The sequence below is a fragment of the Girardinichthys multiradiatus genome, chromosome 2, assembly GCF_021462225.1.
Source record: "Girardinichthys multiradiatus isolate DD_20200921_A chromosome 2, DD_fGirMul_XY1, whole genome shotgun sequence".
In the NCBI taxonomy this organism is placed as follows: Eukaryota; Metazoa; Chordata; class Actinopteri; order Cyprinodontiformes; family Goodeidae; genus Girardinichthys; species Girardinichthys multiradiatus.
In genome coordinates, this window is record NC_061795.1 from 20857622 (window position 1) to 20880316 (window position 22695).

Sequence of the window (22695 nt, forward strand, 5' to 3'; positions counted from 1 at the left end):
TGAATAAATGTGAGTTGAAAAACCAGTTGGATTAGTTTCATGGACTCCTGGGTGGCTGGACGGCATGGGAGGTGTGTTGCAAAACAACTTAACAGCACTGATTAAACAAACAACCATACAGAGCTTGAAAAAGTATTTTCCCTCTTACAGATTTCATCTCTTTTTTTTAAGGTGACGGTTCAAGGAGGGGACTCCAAAGTGTTTATATACATGAAGAAATAAATATGTATATAAACACTCCAAAGTGTTTATATACATATTTATTTCTTCATTTATAGGCCTTTCAGAGTTTGGTTTGCTGGTGTATTTTGGATCATTGTCCTGCTGCTCCAACCCAAGCGTGAATGAGATTAAGATCAGACATTCTACTTATAATCTTTAAAAGAAGAGCCAAAATTAATTAATGGTTTCATCAATTACCGCACGTCGCCCCAGATCATCACACTACCACCATCATGTCTGACTGTCTGTATGATGTTATTTTTCTAAAATGCAGTGTATGTTTAACGCAGGTATGTAAGTATGTAAGGGGACGCACACCTTCCAAAAATCAACCACTTTTGTTTCATTGGTCAACAGAATATTTTCCCAAAAGTCTCAAGATTCATCAAGATCATTTCAGGCAAAGGTGAGATGGGCTTTTCTGTTCCTTTTGGTCAGCAGTGGTTTCTGTCTTGGAACTGTCCCATTTTTGTTCTGCTACTTATTGTTGAATCATGAACAATGACTGGGAGGGTGGAGCCTATCTGTTGCTGTCATGGCAAGGTACACCTTGGACAGGCCGCCAGTCCATCACAGCCAATCACTATTTAAAATCCCTTTCAACTCATCCTTTGAAAAAAATGCTTTTTGTACTTTCCAGGTGATTTTTGTCTGATGTTAAAAGTTGTGTGATGATTTGAAACATTTAAGTGTGAGAAAAAAAAAGCAAAATCTGAAGAAATCTGTATATACAAATACTTTTTCACACCACTGTACATCTCTTAAATAAAGTTTAAATTCCCACAAATGTGAGGGGAACTTGAGCAATGACTTTTTAATAAAAATTCTCTTCTTTTTATGATACATATGAGACATCTGAAACACACTTCCTGCTAAACCTATGTGCTGATAAGTTAAGCATTTCTATTGTACTTTTCAGAGATGTTCTTTGTTGCTTTTCAAACATTTCAAACTTTCACAGCTTTAAATAAAATACTATGATTATTTCACATTAGTCCTCCAGCTTTATTTTATACACCCACTTCAAGTCACTACTTTCGCAACAAAAATCATTTTGTTTATTCATTAAAAACAGTTAAACTGTAATTGGAACCCCATAAATAACTTCATAGTTTTAAGTTATGTCACCAATTGATAGGTAAATGCATCTACCAATAAAGTAGATTTTTTTTTTTTACCTAATGTGTTAAAATAGCAGGTTTATCTTGGTGCTTACTCTGTGATGCTGGTGCCTTCAAACTTCATAGACCTCCTCATAAAGAGCACTCAGAAACCAGCTCCTGCATGACTACCAGCCTTATTAGGGCATATCTTCAGAAACATGTCATAGCAGTAAAAGGACTCTGTGACTGAATACTGTGTACCAGAATGAAAAATACTCATCCGCTTTTTGTTTGTTTTGTGAGGTTAGTATTCATTTCTTGTTCCAAATGTTCCAAAATAACTGTGGGAAACAATATATATTAGTCAGACATGTGAGATATGTAATTAGCTACATATTGTAACATTTTCTAACAAACTGAGAGAACATCATGAACACAAATAATAAATATTTATAGAACGCAACTAAGTATTTTTAGTAATCTATTGCACTTCCTTGTATATTCTATGTTGCTGTTTGGGGTCATTGTCCTGTCTTGTGTCGCATCTTTCCGTCTACTCTAACCAGCTTCTCTGTCCCTGAAGAAGAAAAGCATCACTGCAGCATGATGCTGCCACCACCATGTTTCATCAAGGGAATGCCATTCTCCTGGTGTTGTACATTGTTAGGTTTTTTGCCACATAGTCAATGTTGGTCTCATCTGACCATGGCTTGAGGTAAACTGCAAACGTGCCTTGTTCTGACTTCCTTTCAACAATGGCTCTTTTCTTACCCTTTTTCCATGAAATGCTAGATTTATGGCGTGCATGACTAAAAGTTGTCCTGCAAACAGACTTTTCCACCCGAGCCATTAATCCGAGATGCTTTTGTTTTCCTAATGTTCTCCAATCCCTGTCTAAGGCACGCTTTTGTGATTTGTATTTGTAAGAAATGTAGAAAACCGTGTGTAATTTTGCTTCCACTTCATAATTATGCACTACTTTGTTTTAATCTATCACATAAATGTCCGCTGAAATACACTGCATTTTGTAACCAAATGAGGAAATGTTCAAGGGAGAGGGTGTAAATACTTTCGCAAGGTGCTGTAATGTGTTTTTGCTCGGCAGTTTTTCTTTATCTACCGCTGATAGGCAGGCATGCTGAAAGGGTTAAACCCTCCTCTCTCTTCCTCCTCTCTGCGGAGAAGAACAGGCGGAGTTTTGCCCTCACACACAGTTGTTGTCTAAGAGTACAGTCAGCGTGTGCGAACCCAGGGTCGCACAGAGAGAGAGAAAAAAAACGGCGCTAAAGGGGCTAAGCATGCATAGGACTCCAGACGTGAGTTGGAAACTGGTCCCAGTACCGAACTGAAGCCCCTTTAGCGCCTCTCCGGCTCCGACTGGGAGGTTATTATGCCCGGGGTAAGCGTGTCTGTGCGAAGTTTGTCTGAAGTGGAGCAATACCTCAGCAGCCGGATGGTGAGTGATGTCGGAGCGAGTTGCTGCCCTTTCTTTGTTTTTGCATGATGTTGTGTCAGAACCGAGCTTCCCACGCCGTACCAGCGCTGCATTGTTGTCCGTTTGGCTATTCGTCATGTGAGGCCAACAGCTGCGCCGCTTTAAAGCTCCACAGTTTCTCCAAACAAAGAGCTTTAAGTAACCCGGTTATGCATTTAGGCGCATAAAATGGACGTAGAAGATGTGGTAGAACATGAAGCTTGAAGGTATCTGTGATGCTGGGGCGGATGTGGCCATGATTAATGAAGTTCATTATTTTCCTTATGTGTTTTAATTATTTATATTGTCAAATGTTATAAGACACAGCAGATTTCTATTCTATGTTCTATATCACATATTCACAACATATCTCATTTCATGTAATAATAAGTAGGATGTTTTTTTTTACAAAAGAAATTCACCTTTTACTGAATGATGAGCATCAAATGAAGCCGTTTGTGAGGCTGTTTGTGCGCAGGTAGTGCTGGTCATCAGCAGATTCTATCACCAAATGCAATCTGTAATGAAACCATAAACCTGACTCAACAGCACAAATTTAATTGGCTAAACAGAAACTGAAATACTTGAATAATGTATTTATAGAGTCGCACTGGTTTATAAATGTGTTTCTGTTTTTGTGGTCACTCAGTGAATCAGTTTCTGTCCCAGTGTTTATTTTTTAACTGGCCTCTTACTTCCATTCCCTCTAAATCTTCCTGTAAATGACACTGGATGCACAAATATGTTTTTAAATCCTCCCAATTTTGTACACCATGTAACTACTAATGATGTAATATTTCTGGCTGTTTTAAATGTAATAAACCCAATTACACGATAAAATTGCCAATGGTGCAATAAAGTTTTTCAGCCTTATTTGTGTAGATTTGAAAACTTTCTTTGAAAAAAAATGTAATAACAGCAGCTGATAAAGTAATAATACATAAATAGTATTGCACGTCTTGGAAATAACACAATTCTTTTGCTGTTTTTGAGCATTTTGCTCATCAAAATTGGGTATAGTTGATGTCAGTCATCATTCACTTACACTTTCATTCAGGACCCTTCCTTTATCCTGGTTAAAATATTGAGAATATTTTGTTGTACTTTATGTTTATTTAAAGTATTAGATAGACATGTAAATCCGTAATTTAATGTAGGGGTAAATATTATTTAAACAGTTACTGTGAAGTGCAGTTGACTGTAAAATCCCTCAGTGGAATGTAGATTACTGGAGGAGACCAGAGGTTATGTGACCTTCAGGTGTAACACAGGTATTGGCAAAATTCTTTGTTATTGGCTCACACGTTTTATTATACTATTTGGCAAATTATTACGTTACTAATTTATTACATTTAAAATTACCAAAGTGATCACATTGGCTGTAGGTATTATGTCATTGGCCGTTATCTTATTGTTGGTTGCTACACACCCACATCTCGTACCCAGGTTTTGGCGGTTTGTGGCGATGTTTGGATTTTCTCATTAAACCAGATGCCAAAAACTAAAATACGCAGTAATTTGATTATTGTTTTAAAAATATTACATTGATATACAAGCCTGTTTGTTTCTTGTGGCCAGAAACAAACTTTTCCTCATTCCTTGACAGGCACCTAAATTTGCGCTCTACCATCACATACTGTAGACTGTAGGAGGCGCTGTTCCTTCTGTAAACCTCAAAGGTGTGTCCCCACAACTTTGTTTTCACCAAAAAGCAAATATAAACAAGCACAAACATAAACTAAACAAATATTGAATATTTTTTTAATAATGCTTTTCAAAAATGTAGCAATTTTTATTTCATGTGTCAAAAACATTGTCCCCTATCATATATGGGCAGTGATGTCATAGGATGAACACTGCTCTCACAAGTAGAGACAAGAGAGGTGTCAGAATATGAGAAAATAGGTCAGTTTACACTTGTCTTTTTTGGTGATTTTATGTTTTTGGATGAGTGGAAAAGTGTAATTAATTTTGATTTTCTTTTTAATTTATGTCATAAAAGCAAAAGAACAAGCAAAGAGAAGCAAAAAATTGGTCTGTTTTCTCATATTCTGTTGCTGTGCTTCAACCTGGGATTTTACATTAGAAGTGAATGTTTTTGAGGTTAGGTTCACAGTGCGATAAAAAAAAATTGTTTATCTCAGCCAGTAAAGTCATTTAAGTTTAAAATATGTACAAAACAAATGTAGATGTTGTTAATCTACTTTTGTTTTCTGGTGAAAACATAGTCTCCATTTAGTCTCCATTCCTGGTTTCTGAGGAGAACATTCATTTATTAAAACATGAACAGACTCTTGCGATTGTACCTCTTTGGACTTCCATTTCGTGCCAATGTACACAACCATTGCATATTAGTTTATTTCTGTTAATTGATATTCTTGACGAAGTATGAAGATATATAATTGTAAAGATACACAAATTTGATATATAATGTAATTTAGTTATATTCTGAAAGTATTCTGAATAAAGGGCCGATTGGAATAAAAATGCGCCATGTAAACACGCCAGTCGGGACGATTCTGATCTGATTTGGCTTAATCGGAAAGAAATTGTATTCCGAACGAGAGGGGGTGGTTTATGCCAATCCTCAATACGAACCACGTCTATGTCAAGACGGACAGCAAAATCATGTGTTGCTGAGCCTGTAGCTTAATTATGGATCTATTCTAGGTACTCAGGACCAACACACTTCTGTGATTGTCCTTTTTTTTTCAGCACGGTTGTTTTTGGGAAATTTAACAACTCTGCACATAACAAAGAGCTTCTATTCTCAATGAGGGGTGGTGCATGTAAACACACGTCATGATTGGATTTTTTGATTTTGCGCTGAAATAAATGGTGAATTCTGTTTTTTTTTTTTTCATTTTTTCAGTATGTAAATATTTGAATCAGATCAAGAAATTTTGTGCATGTAAGCATAGCTATAGTGTTTTCATTGATTGTGGTTCTGATCCTCCTATAGACCAGCTGGCTCCTTTGGAATATGACAGATTATAAACCCTGATCAATCCAAAATATCTGAGTGACCTCCTGCTTGTAGAAAACATTTATTGGCATTGTATTTGATCAGACCTCACTACAGTGGACACAATTAGAATACAGAAAGCTATTTTAAATCAGAGGTTGTCAAAGCACTTAGTGAACATCCTCAAGGCGGGTATTAATATACGCAGGGTTGATCTGAAACATGTTGCGGAATTCAGTTCAGTTTCTCAGCCAAAAAAGTGCAAAAGTATGAAAACAGCAAAGACACGATATGAGCAGTTACCTAAACATATTAATTTCCCAATAAGAATAAAAACTTTTCATCTGTTACTTAATGTTTTATAGATTAAGTAGTACTACAAAATGATACCTGGCATGTATCCAAACTGTTATGGAAAAAGGGGGAATGTTTGTGGTTTAAGTTGATGTTTTGGTCACATACTTTATTCTAAAAAATGCAATTGCTACAAACTGGAAACTCTTGTTATAAATATATACTACAAGAGTTTGCCATTTCTCCCCCACATTACTTCTGCAAAATTTACTGCTCCAGATTATTTTAGATGCCTAAAATCTGAATATAGGAATTCCCCTAGAAATCCTTTATGCCTCTCTGGCTTTTGGCCACAGAAACATCTTCTAATCAAGTTAAGTTGAGTTTATTAATATAGTACATTTTCAACCAATCAAGCTGCACAGTGTGCTTTACAAACTAAAATAAATAAAATGCAAAACAATGATAGAAATATAAATGACAATAAATTACAATAGGACGATTAAAAACAGCTAAAGCAACAATGATTAGGGCTGTTAAAATGAAACTGTTTTGGTCAACATGCTAAAAGCCAGTGGTTAAACTGTGTCTTCAGTAGAGGTTTAAAATGTTCCAGTGTTTCTGGTACTTGTGGTAGTAATGCTTGACAAGTTCAGAAGTCCCCTCATATCTTGGTCTGATCAGTTAAAGCATTGCATAAAGCAGGTTTTCCAGGTGGAAGTGACACAGAGAAGTGAGAATGTGCGATTCTTGAACAACCAGAAAGTCTTGACCTGAACCTTGAGACCGGAGCTTAATCACTCTAACTCTAAGTAATGTTTCATCCCTGCCAAGCCTTTTCTTTGGACTTGGTTTAAATGCATTAATAAGGAACCTCAGCTGTCCCATTACAAAACAGAGGAAACCTTTGATTAAATTGTGAAATATTGATATTTTCTAGTAGAGTTCGAAACCTTCACACTTAACAGCTCAGGGGTTTTAAATTGAGATTCTGTTAAAAGCAATATCCTACCTGCAGTAGAAAACTCGCTTGGCATTTTCATTTATAATGAGTCCAGAGTAGGTTGTTCTAGGCTGACACAAGCAGCTTACCCAAGAGGCCTTGCTTTTAGTCACAGCAGAAAACCAAGAATTATAATGTGTATTTATCAACAATTATTGATTTTTACATGTATGAAATGTTGTATTTGTTATTTTGATCCATTTTGATGCTTAGACTTAAGCAAAACTATAGATCGAACACCTGCTGAATTTAGTGGCAGCTCAAGGGCTTAATGCCATCTGCTCTTTATAGAGCAACCAATGCGCTGGCGCTGATTTTCATGACTGAAAGTTTTTCCAAACAGATACATATCTCGTTCTTGCAATGGAAAAGTGTAACAGCTTTTATTCAGCCAGCTGACCTGCTTTGCCTTGAAACAAGTGCATTACTGCATTACTTTGCTCCATATAGCCGGAGGAAACTCCAGTCACTCTTGCCCTTTCTCTTGCCTCTCCTTAGAAGAACTTCAAACCATAGGAAAGGTATAACAGAAAGTCTTAATGGATTTAAGAACCAAAACCTTGATATACCTTGATATCAGGAACCGGCTCATGTTTAGCTAAGGCCAAAGCAGACTTGTACCTTCTTTAATTAACTACCATCTAAAAAACATAACTTTTTATGCAAATGCGATTTCATGAACTTTCAAATCACAATCTCATTTCCATTGAGCAAATTTTTATGCCAAAGCAAATGATGACACAGTAAATGAAGTAGGAGGTGGTCTACCTAACAATCTTCCCTTGTGGGAATGGAACATGTGGTGTATATGCGGTTTATGTAACTGGGTGACCAAACCTAAACATCTATGCTATTTCAGCTAAAGGGGCTAAGCTAGCAATAGCTTGCTTCCTCTCTGTTTTGATAGGAGTGCTTGATAAATTGGCTCATAACATATTCTGAGAAATTGGGTTTAGAATAACTTGTTTTGTACTAATTAAAGAAACCAAGAAAGTTTCTCAATACAGGCAAGATATTAACTGCTTTTGACTTTTTATCGGAACGTCACTTCACAAACATTGTGAAGTCTCCCTTTATAGGATCAGATAGTGATGTGAAATTAACATTTAAAAAAATGGAACAAAACATTTGACTTCTTCATACTTACCTAACTACATAGCTGTCTTTTTCCTCATTCTGAATGATGTCAATGGCATTCTAGGTTTGTTCCTCAGACAGATGTTTTTCAGCAGATTTAGTAGGTTAGAGGTCACGCCGTGATGTTGTCCCTCCACACATAAAATCCATCTTAACAAGAAGGAGCAAATATGTGAAATTAATATATCAGGTGAAAGACAGACATTAATTACTGTTAACATGTTTCTGAAATTATGCCCAGAATTGTTAACTGTGCCCTTTTTAAGGTTAGGCAGGCTGTTACATTTTTCGTGGGTAGTTAGGCGCTTTACGCCCTCACCAGCCTTGATATATCACTGGCTCCATTATTCATCTAATTTTGAATCATTACACTGAATATACCAGCATATTTACTGTAATTAGATCCCACTCAATATACAGCACGCAGACACTGGTACTGTTAATGGGTTATTGATTTAGCCCTGGAACAGCTTGTCTGTGTGGGATAATACTGAATGTGCCCTAAAGCAATTCATGCCCCTGATCTCATATGGATTATTCATTCAGAAAACCTTGTTAATTCTTTTTTGTTTCATTTCTACTTTGCTTTGAATGAGGGCCATTGTTTGGGTTCACTCTGAAGAAAAAATTCAAAGTTTGACTACACAGGCAGCTGTGGGATGCAGTTGGGAGGAGAAGTAGAAGGAGCAGGAGATGTTGGGTCAGTTGTTTGACTTAAATGAAAGATGTGCCCCTTGTTCCTCTGTCTGTCTTTGGTCCTCTCTCCATCTCTCTCTGTGTGAGTCCTGCCTGGGAGAGAGTCTGTATCCATGCGGATCAGCTGGAGGGAATACCAATAAGCGTTGGAGGCTTCTTGCCCTCTGCGGTTCTGTTCCCTGCTGAAGGGACGGTTTTGTTCCATCTCCATGAGCATGCCAGCTCTATTCCCCCTTTTTTGCTCATGTGGACTGCCCTCTGCCAGAAGCCATGCTTAATAAGTGCCATTTCTTGTGCAACACATAAGGGTCTTGTTAAGCAGGCCAGACCACCACAAACACCTGTGCTTGTATCTGCAGGAGTCCCTGCATGCCTTCATGACCTGACCTTGTGGTTTCAAGAGAATACAGCTGTGACTGTGCGCACTTAGAGCATAACTTCCTCATCATGGGTACAATGTGTGCAGCCTGTTTACATACGAGAATATCTCTGGTTCTTGTAATGTTCTGCCTGAAGGGAGGAGAAAATGAGTTTAGCCAGGAGGTTTATTGTATGTTCTGCTAACTCGAACCAGTATTTATTCTACTGGTCCAGCTCAGTTTTTTCAGTAAATTCCCTCTACATACACCACCGGTCAAAAGTTTTAGATACACTTTCTCTCTCAATGGGTCTCCTTATTTTCATGACTGTTTAAATTGTAGATTCTCACCAAAGGCAACAAAACTATGAATGAACACACATGGAATTATAAAGTCAACAAAAGGTTTGAAATAACTATAAAAAATTTTATATTTTACATTCTTTAAAATAGCCACCCCTTGGTTTGATTACTTTTTTACTTAGGTCTCGGTATTCTCCTGAACTTCATGAGGTGGTCACCTGGAATGGTTTTCCAAAGAGTCTTGAAAGAACTTCCCAGAGGTTCATTGGGAGACGGCCAAAGGTTAATATTTCAGTCATCACAGCAAAGGGCGGCTACTTTAAGGATTCTAAAATATAACATTTAAAGTTCTTTTACATTTTTTTGTTTGCTACATATTTGCATATGTGTTCATTCACAGTTTTGATGCCTTCAGTGAGAATCTACGTACAATGTACATAGTCAAAAAATTAAAGAAAACCCTTAAATGAGAAAGTGGTTCTAAAACTTTTGACTGTTGGGGTACCAGTCTGTTTTAAATAATTTGTGAGCTCTCACCCTGCTCTGGTTCAGAGCTAAACTGATGCTCTGCTTATATCATATGATGCTGGTGCTTTTGCAAAAGAAAGTTGAATCACCAACTACATCATTGATCCATGAGGGGGAGGACAAACTGCAGCGCAAGATAAACAGCATTGGCAGGTTGTTATCGACTTCTCTGACTTTGCTGAGACTTAAGTGTGCATGTTGGGTTAAGATTAAGGCTCTGGCATATGGATCTTTATGTTATTCTGCCTAGAGGTCTTAAATGGAGCGTGATGTTAGGATTGAGATAGGTAGGGTATTGAGGGTGACAGGGGTTTTACAGGGCTGAGGTATAGAAGAGGCACTCAGACGTCATGAGGAGAGTTGAGTAAATCGTGTTGGTATAAATGATGGTTATTCTAGGAATGTGAGCTGTTTAGCATCATCTTTTCCTTTCCTACCATCTCTTTTATCAGTCTTGTTTGAGTTTTTCACCCCTGCTGTTTCACATCTGCTTTGACCTGGAAATCAGGCAGCAGTGGGTGAGCACCTGGGGTGTGGAAAACACAATCAGTACAAAAACTGACATTTGTTACAAGAAATCAAGAGCAAGAGACACAACAATGAGCTAGTATGAGGTTCTGATGATATAATAACCTTAACCGGTTTTAAAACATGCAAAAATGCATAACATCTTCTCTTTGCTTTGCAGAGTGCAGCTGCTATTGCTTCTGCTGCAAAAAATCCATTCACAGATTGCCATTACATTAATTATTATTGTTGTGATTAATCATTTATTCATGCATTTTTAGGTTGATGTGCTATAAGAAAACAGATTCTGATCAATTTCAGTGTGTGCTATAAATATTTTATGTTAAAGTCCTAATTTAAAGTGTTGAGATACAAGTTAAAGTGAAACACCTCAAAGATACCATGAAGTTTAAAAAAGTTATTGTTTATTCACTAAACAAAATTAAAGATTTGTGCCTGGATAAAATTAGTTGTAGGTAAATATGCTGATTGCACAGACTATTGTGTTTATTCTGCTGTTTGTTATTTAGCCGGGTTCTCCATCTTGTTAAAATACCTGCGGTGGGCTGTTTATTTTATCGACAGACACGGGAACTCGCTTGTTGAAATATTTGTTTCAAATGTGCTTATTGCCCAGAATGTGATCTTTTCCCTGCCATTTGTCATTTAGCCGTGTTCAGTGTTACTTCATGCTCTAATTGATCAGTGAAAGCCCTGCACCGTCTTTTGCATTACATTACATGAAGTTTAATCCACATAATGGGAATGAGGGAAAGTTTTAATTGTTTTGAAACTGTTAACTTGAAGCTGGAAACCAATTTTAACCTGTGGCAACCTAGACCTAAACGCAGCACTCACAAGTTCTTTATATTGTTTAAAAATACCAAATCATCTGACCTCTCTCTTCTGAGCATAGCATTTTTCACCCAGCTACATCTCAAACTGCTGCATGAGTGTGAAAGTAGGGCAGCACACCATCAGATTTATGTGGACGTTTCCATCAGCGGGAGGCTACTTCATTTAAGCCGGGCCACTCATCCAGGGAGCACATTCACTTCAGAGTGACTTTCACTCTAGCATCCAGCAGCGGCAATGAAAGAGGGTTCATTCAGCTGAAGTACGGTTTCATTAAATCTCTCACCAGGAAACTGGCTGATGCCATACTTGCTGGCGAGTTGTGGTTTGTAAACAAAGATGTGTGTTGTGCGATAACCCTGTTGTGTGAATTAGTTCCGATCTTGCCAAAGTCTGTCTTGTTTTTGTCTCTCAAAATATGCACCCCTGGCCCTCGGCCGTGCAGTACAAACTCAGCGAGATATCTTGTGCTCTGGGCTCAGTGTAAATACAGTGGATGTATTGACACAAGCATGATCCACTGCTATACATGTTGTCTTTTCATTCATACCTAATTAGGATATTTTGTTCTTACTGCATCAACATACGACAGAGCTTTCATGGAGAAGATTTGGACTGCTGTTGTTCATATTTTTTTTAAAGTAAGCACCAGAGATGGAGGCTGCCTGAGTGTCAGGTTTAGATCCAGTTGTTCAGGAACAGCTTGTTTCCTCTCCTGCTGGGTTAAACAGGCAGTTTGTTGTGTTCATCATTTGTAAACCAATAGACCTGACAGTTTAAGCAACCAACACACCAATCTGGTTGACGCTTTATTTTAAAAAGGATGTAGTTAGGCTTCACTTTCTTTTGTGTGGCTAACAGGTTTGACGAAAGGGCAGCGTTTGGAATGTGTGAATGATTTAGATAAGCAACCTGCACACTGGACAGAGCTGGATAGTGATTGGACTGGACACAGGGCCCCTCAGACGATACGTACGTCGGACCGACAAATCCATATGTATCAAGCTCGGTCAGAGGTGGGACATGACAAAGTGGGCTTTTTTATCTCAGCACAAAGAGTTCTGTATTCACGGAAGATAGATGGGAGGGTGGGATGAGGAGAGAGGCAGGCTTGAAGAAATGAACATTTCCTGCTCTATTCAGACACTAAACATAAATAAGTAATAGCTGAGTATGTATAGTGTAATCTAAAGAGTTTGACACCAGTCCTGGGCAGGGATGAGATTCTCACTCTGTGTTAATTTTAAGAAGAACATGATCTAATTGTTACAATTTTAGACAAAAAAATCAACAATTGTTCTTTCTGCAGTTAAAACAATCTAACATATTGGGAAGTAACAAGGATGCACCTATCTAAAAATTCAGGCTGATATCGATACTCGAAATTAATAACACCGTTATGGCAGATAACCAATATTTACTAATGTTATATATGATATATATCACTGCCCTTTCAACACTGTCAAAAAACATCCACATCGCTGACATTGCTTCTCAGCTTCAGTTAAACACCCTACAGTCCTAGGGGGTCACCTGTCTAAACAAATACCACATAGCCAACCCCCTCCCCTCTCCCTCCAAAAACACACACAAACAGCGACAAGATGGTAATAAATATCAGTTATTAATATCGACCCAGTTTACGTATCGGGCTGATACCGATATGTTGAAAAATGACTAACATCGGCTGATACCGATGTCAATGCCGATAAACGGTGCATCCCTAGTAAGTACAGTTATGATATGCTAATATAGAACATGATGTATTGCTAATTTAAACCTAGACTTAGTTAAAGATACCTACCACGTTTAATTTTAATTTTCAGGTGCTTATTTTGCTAATTATTATGTATTTTTTGTTGTTTTCCTTCTTATAGAATAACCCCGGTATACCAAGCTGATTTTAGTTGGTTAGTTAGTCGGGTTACCTGCTGCTGAACAACCATGTCCCTCGTGACTTGCCAACTGTAGTTTTCAACCTTAATAAGTGAGATGTGTGGGTGTTCTCCTTTAGTGTCCACACCATGATGGTTTGTGTTTCTTATACTTAGAACATGTTTCCAAACAACCAAGTTCTTTTAAAGATGTGTGCAGGAGTAAACATAGAATAACACTAGAAGTATACCAAGCTGACATTAGCTGGTTAATTAGCCAGGCTATCTGCTCTGACAGGGAGCTTGCAGTTTGCCACTTAACAGACATGCTGCTTTAAACTCTTAGAATGCTAGCTGTACTTTCAAAGCAGCATTGCCTTAATAGAAGTAATGGGCAGTGCCCCTTTAGTTTGACTTTCCTTACCGCCGACTTTCTTTCTGCACCATGTAGCCGGAGAAAACTCAGGTCACTCTAAAAAAGGACTTTCAACCGTAGGAATGGTAGGACAAAAAGCGTACGTACTTTTTAATATCTTGGCATACCTTGATACTTGTAACCAGCCCATGCCTAGTTTAGGAAATCCCCACTCAGTAATTGGTTGGAGAAGGGAAGTACAAAGCGAATTTCCTCTAAAAAGCCAGAGAATACTCTGAACCCTCCAGAACTTTCTCTTGCATCTTATTAAAACCTGCCAAAATCGAATAATGAAAATCTTTGTTGATTTGAAAGGGTAACTTTTTGAAACTCTGGTATACCCTGATCCCGTTAACCCACCCATTCCTGTATGACACTAACATTTAAAAACTTGAGTTTACAGTTATGCTAATAGCTGAGAAATGATGCAGCTTTCATGCTCCCAAAAGACCAAACTTGGTTAGTATTGAAAAGGGGGGAGATTTATGAAGAAAATGGATCAAAAAAACCTTTGTCTGTGCAAAATGATAATATTCATGGCATAATTTGCTATTAGGGGGTCACCAGCAAGTAACTGGAATCTGTATGGATAATTGGATCAAACTGTAACTGTGTGAAGAGAGAATGTGCCTTCTGTTCTTGTCTGACTATTCTTTCAATCTTTGTCAGCACACATCTAGTTGTAATCCTTCCATTTGGAGGTTAAGCCTCCCCCTATTTCCTCATGACAGTCATGTGTTCGTTAACGTCAGTGTGTTGCAATCCATGGCTCAAATGCGAAGCTTGCAGTATGTCACCAGTCCACGGTGATGTTGCAACGCTAAGCAGGATTGGGATCTAACTCCTCTTAATTCAGCTGTGATCTCTTTATTTGCTTGAATAGCAGCATTATATTTGGCGGGGATTGGCGCAGTTTCGTACCACCAATGGTACTCGCTGTACACACTTTGCTTTAGCTTTTATCAGCTTACACTTCCTGTCATAACACCAGTGTTGAGCTGTGACCGGCTCTTGAGATGCCACACCACCGCTGTTGCAGTTTCATTACACTTGAAGTTATGTTGTCTGCCAAAACCCATATTTTTTTATCGAGCGTCTTCTGGTTTCCTGCCATTATTAAACTAGCGTGCGTGACCCTTACACATCTTTCTCTACTTCCTCGGAACGAGCATACGAGCCTTAGTTCTGTTCTGGTCACTGAACTTTTGACTCAGTGAAAAAGTGAGTGGACTGTTTAGTCCTGCTGGGGAGAAACGGTAATTAACTGGAAGGAGGAAAGGCTGGGATTTAGTTAGCCCTGGGGTTTTCCTGTCGCGTTATTACTAACCTACATTACATCCCCATGCTCCAGTTCTTCCACACATATTCAATAGCTGCAATGTGAATAATGTCATCTGTGTCGTCTGTGTTTAACACCACAAACAAATGGGATTACAGGCTGGCTCTTAAAAAGGAGCAGATGTGCCAAATAAGAGCATTACAGATATACCCAGATGGTCTCATGGTGTCGAAAGCGAAATAGCAGGCAAATGTTAAATGAAGTTCACACTCAAGTAATAAAGGCCATTAGAAGACTAATTCTGCTTTCTTACTTTTTTTATTAAATATCAGCCAGGAAGTTATCAAACCTATGTAAGATTTTGTTGTAACCATGGTAACTGCTCACAAATTGAACTTGCACATGACCAGCTGGTTACATGAAAATTCATAGTATTAATGTACAATTAACTACTGAGATTTGTTTTAATGAACTGTTTTTACCTTTAAAACTTAATTTAATGTTATTATTATGTTTAATGTAACTACTTCTAAGAAAGTAACTAGGATGATCTTTGCTATTCAAGTCAAAAACATAAACATTAGCAGAAAGATTTTACAGGAACGCCATGTAAAGTTGCTAGAACTGCAAATGAATGCAATATTTATAAAGTTATACCCATACCCTGTGGACTGTTAAGGCATGAAATTGTACATTCATTTCCTCCTGGATGGACACTATTGCTGATGAGACACATTTCTGTTGGAGAACGGTTTGTCCATAAGAGCATCAGTCTTAATAGAGCTTCTCCTTTTTGTTTGCACTGCAGGACCGGAGCACAGAAGCTGGATTTCTCAGCCTGCCTCCATCAATGCGTCGGGGTTCATCTGACAACAACCTAGACCTAGACCTCAGTGATGGGAGTCCTCGTTCTGCTCTCGTCTCGGAGGTCCACCGGAGTCGTTCCTGCCTGGACAACCTCCAGCAGAAGATACTGAAGGTCACCGAGCAGCTGAAGATAGAGCAGACGGCCCGGGACGAGAACGTGGCCGAGTACCTGAAGCTGGTGAACAGTGTGGACAAGCAGCAGTTAGGGCGCATCAAGCAGGTGTTTGAGAAGAAGAACTACAAGTCATCCCAAAACATTGCGCAGATGCAGAAGAAGCTGGAGCAGTACCATCGAAAGATGAAGGACAGCGATGTTCTTCACAGTCCACCCCATCGGACTTCCTCGGCCAAACGCAGCACCATACCCAGGGAGTCACCCAGACAGCTGAGGGACATGACCAGCAGCGGCCGGCACCCAACAATGGACAAGATCAAAACCATTGGACCTGGCGTTTCTCTCTCCCCTCCTTTCTTCTTCAGCAAGCCCAGAGAGTTTGCCAACCTCATCAGGAACAAGTTTGGCAGCGCAGATAACATCGCACACCTCAAAAACAATCTGGACACGTCCTCTGCGCTGCCCTCTGACAGTGTAGGAAAAGGGCTGAGCAGCAGCACCTCTATGGTGAGCAAGCCCAAGTACACCAGTGATGATGAGTGCTCCTCTATTTCAGCAGACAGCAACGGGAACCCTGCTATGGGCGGATCCATTGTAGGACAGTTGCAGAGTCCGGGGCAGGGGCAGCAAGTAGTGGGAGACAGCCAAGGCAGATTGGAGCTCTGCTATGAAGAGGTGAGAGAGATCAAGGAAGCCCAGAGCCAGCTAGAGGAGGACATTGAGGAGATTAAAGAGCAGCTCAAGAGAGAGTACAGCATTCTGAGCCAAACACTACAAGAGGAGAGGTACAGGTGAGTTATTTACTGCTTCCAGAGTTGTGTAGAATTCTGGACAGATATGGATTTTAATGAGAAGTATTCTCCAGGTTTGAGAATGAACGTGGAGCATGGAAAAATATCTTAGCTTCCATCCATCCATCCGTTCTGAATTCATTCTCATTTCCGTCTGGCTTTTGAATTTTCTATATTTAAAGGCGGACCTCTGTAGAGGTATATGCTATAAATTCATAGTCAATTTTTGTGTTTGTTCTTTGCAAATTGGCTATAAAGGACTGAGAACCCAAGGACTCAAACATGTATGAGATTTCAAAATGAGAAAAGTGTAAGAACCCTGTAGAGCCTATAAACCCTTCCCAAATATGATATTTCCATAAAAAAAGGTTCTCTAATCTGTGTTTCTGTATCCTGATTGGCAGATATGAGCATCTGGAGGACCAGCTGAATGATCTAACAGAACTTCATCAAAATGAGATGACAAATCTGAAGCAGGAGCGGGCCAGCATAGAGGAGAGGGTGGCCTACCAGGCTCATGAAAGGGCCCGGGACATACAGGTTCATACAAGTCAAATAATTTGTTAGATTTTATAACAGTCATGAAGGGAGCCCCAAGGGTATACCTCCATTCAATGAAGACTTTTCAGATTTTTCAGAACTCTCTGAATATTTTATTATTATATCACATAGATGGTTGTCAAACTGGTACGTGCCACTGGTGGCTAATAGTTCTTTGTGGATTTTATACATTCAAACTCTGAAGAAACATATTCACATACAGGTTGTACAAGTTTTTACATACATAAAAGATTTAGTGAAATTAAAAAGTATAAACAGAATGTTTATTTCTGCAGTAATCACTATATTTAAAAAACACTGTGCCTTGTTGGTTTTTGAGAATAAGGTTGGGGAGAAACCTCAGTTTTCCCATCTTGGATCTGACATCGGAAGGCCCTCGTGTTTATTTTTTCAAGTTGGAATTTAGAATGAAAACCTTCTATGTCAAACTTTCAGGAAAAATAATAAAAGTTATTTTCCTTTTTCTGTGACAAAACACTAGAAATGGAACAAGTCCAAATCCTATAGCAATTTTAATTGTCCTGACAGTTTGGGGGTACTTGAAAAATCTAGCATTTAGTGAGGAGTTACTTAATATAAAATTTGGAAACCACTGCCAATTATAAAATTTCCAAATTATCACAATTTTATATATTTTATGTTGACAGTTGTATTTCGTGGTACTCAAAATTTTTTGGATCTATATATATATATATATATATATATATATATATATATATATACACACACACGCACACACACAGGGGTTGGACAATGAAAATGAAACACCTGTCATTTTAGTGTGGGAGGTTTCATGGCTAAATTGGACCAGCCTGGTAGCCAGTCTTCATTGATTGCACATTGCACCAGTAAGAGCAGAGTGTGAAGGTTCAATTAACAGGGTAAGAGCACAGTTTTGCTCAAAATATTGAAATGAGCACAACATCATGGGTGACATACCAGAGTTCAAAAGAGGACAAATTGTTGGTGCACGTCTTGCTGGTGCATCTGTGACCAAGACAGCAAGTCTTTGTGATGTATCAAGAGCCACGGTATCCAGGGTAATGTCAGCATACCACCAAGAAGGACGAACCACATCCAACAGGATTAACTGTGGACGCAAGAGGAAGCTGTCTGAAAGGGATGTTCCGGTGCTAACCCGGATTGTATCCAAAAAACATAAAACCACGGCTGCCCAAATCACGGCAGAATTAAATGTGCACCTCAACTCTCCTGTTTCCACCAGAACTGTCCGTCGGGAGCTCCACAGGGTCAATATACACGGCCGGGCTGCTATTGCCAAACCTTTGGTCACTTATGCCAATGCCAAACGTCGGTTTCAATGGTGCAAGGAGCGCAAATCTTGGGCTGTGGACAATGTGAAACATGTATTGTTCTCTGATGAGTCCACCTTTACTGTTTTCCCCACATCCGAGAGAGTTACGGTGTGGAGAAGCCCCAAAGAAGCGTACCACCCAGACTGTTGCATGCCCAGAGTGAAACATGGGGGTGGATCAGTGATGGTTTGGGCTGCCATATCATGGCATTCGCTTGGCCCAATACTTGTGCTAGATGGGCGCGTCACTGCCAAGGACTACCGAACCATTCTTGAGGATTATGTGCATCCAATGGTTCAAACATTGTATCCTGAAGGCGGTGCCGTGTATCAGGATGACAATGCACCAATACACACAGCAAGACTGGTGAAAGATTGGTTTGATGAACATGAAAGTGAAGTTGAACATCTCCCATGGCCTGCACAGTCACCAGATCTAAATATTATTGAGCCACTTTGGGGTTTTTTGGAGGAGCGAGTCAGGAAACGTTTTCCTCCACCAGTATCACGTAGTGACCTGGCCACTATCCTGCAAGAAGAATGGCTTAAAATCCCTCTGACCACTGTGAAGGACTTGTATATGTCATTCCCAAGACGAATTGATGCTGTATTGGCTGCAAAAGGAGGCCCTACACCATACTAATAAATTATTGTAGTCTAAAACCAGGTGTTTCAGTTTCATTGTCCAACCCCTGTAGATAGATAGATAGATAGATAGATAGATAGATAGATAGATAGATAGATAGATAGATAGATAGATAGATAGATAGATAGATAGATAGATAGATAGATAGATAGATAGATAGATAGATAGATAGATAGATAGATAGATAGATAGATAGATAGATAGATAGATAGATAGATAGATAGATAGATAGATAGATAGATGACATTTCGTTATTCTTGTGACATCCTGATATCCTGATATTTTTTTGCTAATAACTTTATTTGATGAGTGATTGATGATTAGGAATTGCAGCAAACTGAGGGGCATTGTGATTGAAAGCATCTCTCTCCATGTGTCTCAGGAAGCCCTGGAGTCATGTCAGACCCGGGTGTACAAGCTGGAGCTCCAACAGCAGCACCAGCAGCAAACAGTGCAGCTTGAAAGCCCAGACGCTCGGGTCTTGCTCGGGAAGAGCATCAACATCATGCTGGCCATCATTACTGTTATCCTGGTGTGTGTCTCCACTGTTGCCAAATTTGCCGCTCCACTCATGAAGAGTCGGTATCATATGGTAGCAACGCTGCTGGGTGTGTGCTTTTTGACCGTATTCTGGAAGAACTGGGACCGTTTACAGTATGCCATAGACAGGATGCTGATGCCTGAATAGCAATGAGGAGATCACTCTAAAAATAATATTCACTTTATCGATGTTAGTTGTAATAGAAGGGTCTCAGAAGATTGGTTGTACAATCTTCAGAAGATGTGATTGCTATCATTTTAGTGGTTTATGTTTTTAAAGACAGACTTAAATAAAATTTTGGTTTTTAGTTTTGGTTGAATGGAAAATGAAATTGGTTTAACTTGTTTTGTTAAACTAAAAAACAATATTTGTTACAGTACATTTGCTACTTTCTTAATAAAATTGTCATAAAATAATATAGGTCAAAGTTAGGATAAAGAAAGGTAAGAAAGTTTGTTTACTGAAAAAAAAAAAAAAACCCACTCTGTCCCATTTTGTTTCAGTCAGATTTATGATGTAGCTCAATCGGAAACACACTCAGGAGCAAAATGTTACTGATAGTGTGTTTTTGGTCTAAAAGAGTGGTTGGATAGCGCCAGCAGCCACTTGAATTAGCATCAAGATACCAACATATTGCTAAGCTAAGAATCTTATTTCAGATTCACAAACAAGATGCTGCCCTAAATAGCAAACTAACACCAAAATCTCTCAATTTGAGAAGGTTTGGTTTGCAGGCATTTTTAAAATACACCTTTTTGCTTCCTTTCACCCGCTTAATTAATGCTAGCAGTGTGTAAGGCTAATTTAGCTTTAGATTAGTCATGGATTGCTATGCTAATCACCTCAATTTAGAGTCACACACAAAATGCTTCCGAAAATGTGCTAACTAGCAACAGCTTCTTAATTTGTATAAGTTTGGTTTCCAAGCATTTTTAAAATTCACTTAGTTGCATTCTTGCAACTTAAAAGTTAGTGCTAGCAGCCAATTAGCCTAGCATCCAATTTGAAGTGCTAAGTCAAGCATTTTATTTTAAAAACTAAAATGACATGCTGTCCAAGATTGGCAATCCAAAACCTCTTCAATTTTGTTTTATGTACAGACAGTTTTAAAATATACTTACATGCTCTAATGCTGCGGATAGCAAACCAGTTCACTAGATTCTCATTTGAGCTGCACAAATGAGATACTGTCAAAATATGCAAAACTTTTTAATTTCAAAATATTGAGTGCAAAGCTTTTTGGTTTTGGACAGAGCTAGAAGCTTTAACGTATTTTCACTGTATGTGACCTAAACAATCAGACTGCTTCTTACTAAAATGCTGAAATACTCTATGTGAAGGAGATGATTCATTGTTTCTTTTTGTCTAAAACAGTAGTTGGGAACATGAACACCTGTTTTCTTGTTTCTGATAAGATAGTTCTAGCAGGTAATTGGTTCAGTTTAGCATAAAAAAAAAAAAAACAAAAAAAACACTGTTAAGCTAAACACCTCATTTGAGATTCTCAAAAGAGTTGCTGTCCAAATTTTGCATGCCAGCATAAAGGTCTGGCTTGCAGACACGTTTAAAATACACATACTTGCTTTCTAGCAGCTAGGAAGCTAGTGCTAATAGCCATTTAGCTAAGTTATATCATTAAAATACCATCAAATTGATAAGCTCACTTTATAACACTGAATTGAAAGCTCTCCAAAATATGCAAACTGGAAACACAGCCTCTTAATTTTGAAAAGCTTGGTTTGCTAATTTTTCTTTTTTCATTTGGACAGAGCTGTTTTAGCAGCTTGCTCTTGTTTTCACTTTATGTGTGAGCTTCGTTTGCAGACTGCTGGGTTCCAAAATGTTAAAATATTCTACTTAAGGGAGAAACTACAAACTAAAGCAGAAGTGTCTGGACATCTTTTTTTTAGTTTCTGTTACTCTTTGCAGTCTTATTTATGCAATGTGTTCCTCTATCACATTTAACTTGCTGTTTTTAATGTGCAATATGTTTGACTTCTAGGAGCATTATTTATAAAATAATTCTTAAAGGAGTGAGCATTTTACATTAATGATTTACAGGAGTGACAGAGGGTTATTGCTGAAAACACATGTAAAGAAGTGTCATTAATGCTGTCATGAGAGATCCATAAACATCTAGTCCACTGCTGGAGTCTGATAAAACCAGATGTCTCCTCTCTTAAAGGCCAAAAATCAATGCCGCGCTGCATTATCTTGACAGTGGCATGGTAACAGCAACCCAACAGTACTCTAGTACAGCCATAGACACACATATGCACAAAAAGGCAAAAAAAAAACAAACACATTTTGTCACTTGATTTTCTGTTTTATAAAAGTCTTAAGGCCTTGCCCAGTTTCATTGCCCTGTTTTCTAATGTGAGGTAGAGGAGGAGGATTATACTGTGAGATAGGACTTTTTTCTTAGAAAAAGTGCAGTTCTTTTTAACAACTGCCTTGAGTTTCAAAGGAGAACGTCACTGTTTTTTGTGATTAACTACAAGCCAATGTTTTTGAAATCACTATTGTAATATTTTATGTTTATCTTATGAACATTGTCTATGAGGACAGCACATAAATGTATAAGGACCACTGATGATGTTGGGTTTTTTTTTGTTACCGTAATAGCAGTTTTGTCATGGTTTGTTGCACCTTTTTATTTTTACTCATTTCATTTTTTTTCTTCTTATTTTTTGACACATTTGAGGAAGTTTTCCATGCAGAACTATGATCTCATTTACATTCTGTATTTATCTGTGGTGCACTATGTGATCAATCAGTTGTATGTTTATGCATTTTGTGCCTTTGTCTGATCATTCCTGTTAAATTAAACAAACCTTTTTAATCAA

General features: G+C 38.4%; 1 protein-coding gene and 1 long non-coding RNA gene across 2 annotated transcripts in view; one reads left to right on the forward strand and one right to left on the reverse strand.

Moving 5' to 3' along the window:
• The window catches only part of LOC124881259, a 65252-nt gene that overhangs the window by 37165 nt on the left and 5392 nt on the right, over positions 1–22695 (reverse strand). The window contains exon 3 of the long non-coding RNA XR_007041595.1: positions 8209–8348. This is a non-coding gene — a long non-coding RNA (uncharacterized LOC124881259). The remainder of the gene's footprint in view (positions 1–8208; positions 8349–22695) is intronic.
• On the forward strand, positions 2497–22695 carry LOC124881043 (transmembrane and coiled-coil domain protein 3-like). The gene is made up of 4 exons (XM_047386532.1): positions 2497–2781; positions 15822–16786; positions 17191–17326; positions 19691–22695. The coding sequence occupies exons 1-4, from the start codon at positions 2716–2718 to the stop codon at positions 19994–19996; spliced, it is 1473 nt and encodes a 490-aa protein (XP_047242488.1). The 5' UTR covers positions 2497–2715; the 3' UTR covers positions 19997–22695.